At 39.0% G+C, this 4,452-nt stretch overlaps 1 protein-coding gene across 1 annotated transcript in view; it reads left to right on the top strand.

Moving 5' to 3' along the window:
• The first annotated feature begins 1,725 nt into the window (after positions 1 to 1,725).
• Positions 1,726 to 4,452, top strand: part of LOC106882257 (vacuolar fusion protein CCZ1 homolog) — a 28,454-nt gene continuing 25,727 nt past the window's right edge. Inside the window, exons 1-2 of the mRNA XM_014932868.2 lie at positions 1,726 to 1,878; positions 2,084 to 2,397. Of these exons, the coding sequence (XP_014788354.1) occupies positions 1,726 to 1,878; positions 2,084 to 2,397 (467 nt within the window). The remainder of the gene's footprint in view (positions 1,879 to 2,083; positions 2,398 to 4,452) is intronic.

Below are 4,452 nucleotides of genomic sequence, written 5' to 3'. Positions count from 1 at the left end.
GTCTAACGCCACTACACTCTCTGAGTGGTTGGCGTTAGGAAGGGCATCCAGCTGTAGAAACTCTGCCAAATCAGACTGGAGCCTGGTGTTGCCATCCGGTTTCACCAGTCCTCAGTCAAATCGTCCAACCCATGCTAGCATGGAAAGCGGACGTTAAACGATGATGATGATGATGATGATGATATGTATGTATGTATATATATATGTATGTGTGTGTTTCACACCTGTGCTTGGGAACTGGTGTTGGTTTGTTTATATGCCCATAGCTTTACAGTTTGGCAAAAGTGACAAATAGAATAAATACCAGGCTTTAAAAATGTACTAATGTAAATTCATTTAACTAAAACTTCTCAAGGTTGTGCCCCAACATGGCCACAGTCCAGCTACTGAAACATGTAAAAGAGAAGAGATAACTTCAAATTTGCCTTGTTACAGTTCTTGTACTGCCATCAATTTTGGGGTTAATATTCAAGTGGTCAAGTAAATTGACTGTCTTCTCCTACAAACACTTGTCTTAGTATATTAGCAATAGCAATTTGGTCATAAGAGGAATTAGATGTAGTGTGCAAGAGAGGAAACTGCACTAAGTTTGATCATGTGATGCACATGGATGAGGACAGCTGCATAAAGAAGTGCTGGTCACTTAATGTGGTGGGAAGCTGTGGAAGAGAGAGAGAGAGATCCAGGAAGACATTGGACGAAGCATTGAAGGTCGATCTCAAAACACTGGACCATACAAAAGAGATGACAGAGAACAAAGATATGCGGTGCATTACTATAATCAAGAAGACCTGCCACCACAACAGGACTGAAATCCTAAAATCAAGGTATCATGTAAAAAGCACTGGTGCTGATGCCATGTAAAACACACTGGTGTTGGTGCCACATAAAAGGTACTGGTAAAAAGCACTGGTGACGATGCCACATTGAAAGCATCCAGTACACTCTGTGAAATGGTTGACATTAGGAAGGGCATCCAGCCATAGGAACCTATCCAAAACAGGCTATGGAACCTGGTGCCGCCCCTGGCCTTGCCAGTTCCTGTCAAGCCATCTAACTAACCCATGCCAGCATGGAAAACAGACGCTAAATGTTGGTGATGTGAGATTTCTACAGGTGTTTTCAATTTTCCATTTTTTATTGATATATCCAATCATTGTCCTTACATTATGCTAGATTTTATCTCCATTTTCAAAAAGCCAAGCAGTTGAGAAACTCAAGTCTATGAACTTCTCTGCTAAGAGTATACACCTCCTCCCCAGAAAAATTTATACCTGTAATTTTTGCCTGTGAGATGACTGTACGAACACACTACTACCAACAGTGTTTCCTGATTCTAAAATTGCATGCAAATTTTCAAGTGCTAGGACTAAATGTGCTGCAATAATAAAAATGTTGTGACTCCATACACTATTGCAGTGATTGTTAAAGATATAAATAACTCTTCTTTTTATGGCATATCTACAGATGCAAGAAATCACAATGTTGAGAAAATTTTCCCATTGATTGTGCAATGTTTTTCACATGAAAAGTGGTAAAGTTATTGCAAGATCCCTCCCAAATGAGACCTGAGAAAGAATAGCAAGCTTCTGCAGAGAGAACCTCATTGAGTTAGGACTGGCTGTGAAGAAATGTATAGCTTTTGGTGGAGATAACATAAATACTAATTTTGGTGGGCGTTTGTGCATAGACACAAATAATGTCTATTCAAAATTCAAAGAAAGCATGACTGAATTGATGGAAGGTGTTGGATGTCCAGCCCATATTCTGCACAATGCTGCTCATCATACTGCGGCCAGTGTTCTTCCTGTTGATGTTGAAGTAGTTGTTAAATTGTTTTTATACTTTGGTATTTATACTGCTGAAAGATTTCTGCAAGTTTGTTGGTGTGCAGTATGCCTCAATTCTCTCATATTCTAAAGCTCTTTGGCTTTCTTTGATGAGAACAGTTTAGAGAATCCTATGGTTATTTAAAGCACTGAAATCTCATTTTAATTCTGAAGAAAAAGTCCCCCAAATTCTTCAATAATCCACTGAGCAAAGCCTACTTATATCTTGTTCACAGTTTTGAATATGTTTTTAGCAACAGGATTATGAAGATAGAATAGAGAGTAACAGCATTATTGAAGTGCTTGGTGGTTTAAAAGAGCTTGTTGCAGTTATAAGGGAAAGAATTAATGAAAAGTTTATTCCTCTCAGTGTGAAGGATTACCTTAACAATGATGATAACAAATCTGAAGAGAAAAAGGTGGATAACTATTATGGCACTTGCCATGAGTATCTTGAGAAATGGGTTTTGTGTTTTGAAAATTTTGATAACTTTACATGGATGTTATTAGATACAGTTCCAGCATGGGAACATGAAGAATCCTCTTGTCTAGTGTTAAAAAAACAAAGGTATAAAAATTGATGACAATATTCTTTTCTGTCAGTGGTCAACATTTAAAAAAATTCTTGCTAAAGAGATGCAGATCAAACCTGATGAATGGAAGACAAAACTGTACTATGAAAGATGGTTTTCTATCCTTCAGCAGATTGAATTTCAAGGAGTTGCTAATTTTGTGCCAGTTCTTATTTAGCATACCAGCGCATAATGCTAATGTGAGCATGTCTTCTCGATGATGAATGTTCAGTCGACTGAAGAACAAAATAAGGTGGATGTGGCCACTGCAGAAGCTATCTTACAATGCACATGGAACCTTAACTATCATGACCATCCTGTTCATAATATGTCAAGGATTATTTTTTTTTATTATAGTAGAGTGTGATTTTGGTGATCTGGCTGTTATCTCTTCGAGATCTAGCGAAGCAGGGGCGCCTTCTTTGGCTCATCTTTTATTGAGCTACTGTTTAGTTCCAAGCCAAGTCTTATTCAACAGGCTTCACAAACCACCTGTCCGTCATCGTTATCTTATACTACTTTATCCAATGTGTCACGCCCTTTACATTATGCTACGTTTTAAGTTAACTATTTGTACCTGCAAATATGCTTTAATGGGCGCAATTTCGTTTGATTATAACCGCTTGAACGCAAAAGCGGGCGGCCACTTGGTATTGTATTTATGACTGAAAAGTGTTTCTGCCTATTAGTGACCGTAAACGCAAAATTATGTGGCCGCCTGCCATTGCATCTTCTAAAAGTATAAGCAAACTAAGACACCCCACCCTACTAAAGTGTATTCGCGGGTTCCAAGAGTTAAGTGAGATTTGGCTGCTATTTTTAGCATAGTTGAACGATTATTTAGAGGCGGTGATCTTTCAGTTTAGGACGTTTAAAAGAGGTAAATAAAAGTGAAACCCAAATGACGGCATTTACACTCACGAAGTGATTGTGCACCAGAACTTTGTGGATCCGACAAATGAGAACGTGCTCACGCAAAATGTGGAGAATATGTGGATGCAGGTAAAAAGAAAATTACGGCGACAATTTGGAACGTCGGACGATTTATTTGTCATATTAACACGAATTCATATGGGGGAATTCTGTTCCAAAAGAAAAAAAAAAACTGTCGTTTACTTTTTGGTTGCTTATAGCCCAGGTCTATGTCGCTAAAGTTTACTTTTTCCTCCTTGTTATTCCCCCTTTCATTTTTATTTACTTTTTAAACGCCCTAAACTGAAAGATTACCCTTACAGGCTCCTGTTTGCTCATTCATATTAAGTAGACATAGATGGTTCTTGCTGACTTAAATTGACGAATATGGTTTATTAAGCTGTCTTCTTCGTTTGCCGGAAAGGAAATGAGTAGAAGACGGGAGTTTAGAAAACGAGATGGAGAAAAGGGAGCAATAGTGACATAACGAAAATTAGCGATTAACAAATTAGATTAGGGAAACTTTTTAATCCTGTCAGGTTATTTTACAAAGAAGAAAGATAAAAGAAAAACAATTGTTGCCCTAATTTTGCTAGATTTCGTTTGTTATTTGGTGTAAATATTTAATTGTCATGCATTTCGGACGTGGAAACTATTTCAGAGTAATGTCAGTCTGTTTAAAGACTTTGATTCAAAGGTTTGAGAGTTAGTTCCCTTTGTTTGAACGTCATGTCCAGCTCTGTTTGTCTGTCTCTGTTTATGTATCTAGTTTCCACTTCTTCCCGGTACCCGCTTCGTGAATCGCTAGTATGTGTCTGGTATCCTTTCGGGGTCAATAAAGTACCAGTAGAGCATGAAGGTGATATAATCGACGGTACTACTAAAGCAGCACGGTCCCGAACGCGCAGTCGCGCGTCCACGCTAGCTAGTCTTGAGTGGTCGATCCTAACCCTAACCCTAACCCTATCCCTAACCCTATCCCTAACCCTAACCCTGTCCCTAACCCTATCCCTAACCCGCGTGTGCAAATGAATACGTGTTTAGGGTTAGGTCGACCACTTACGACTAGCTAGCGCGGACGCGCGACTGCGCGTTCGAGACCGTGCTGCTTTAGTAGTACCATAATCGACTAGCCCCAC

The sequence above is a fragment of the Octopus bimaculoides genome, chromosome 5 (genome assembly GCF_001194135.2).
Source record: "Octopus bimaculoides isolate UCB-OBI-ISO-001 chromosome 5, ASM119413v2, whole genome shotgun sequence".
NCBI classification, from domain to species: Eukaryota; Metazoa; Mollusca; class Cephalopoda; order Octopoda; family Octopodidae; genus Octopus; species Octopus bimaculoides.
This window is presented reverse-complemented; position numbering and strand designations above follow the sequence as displayed.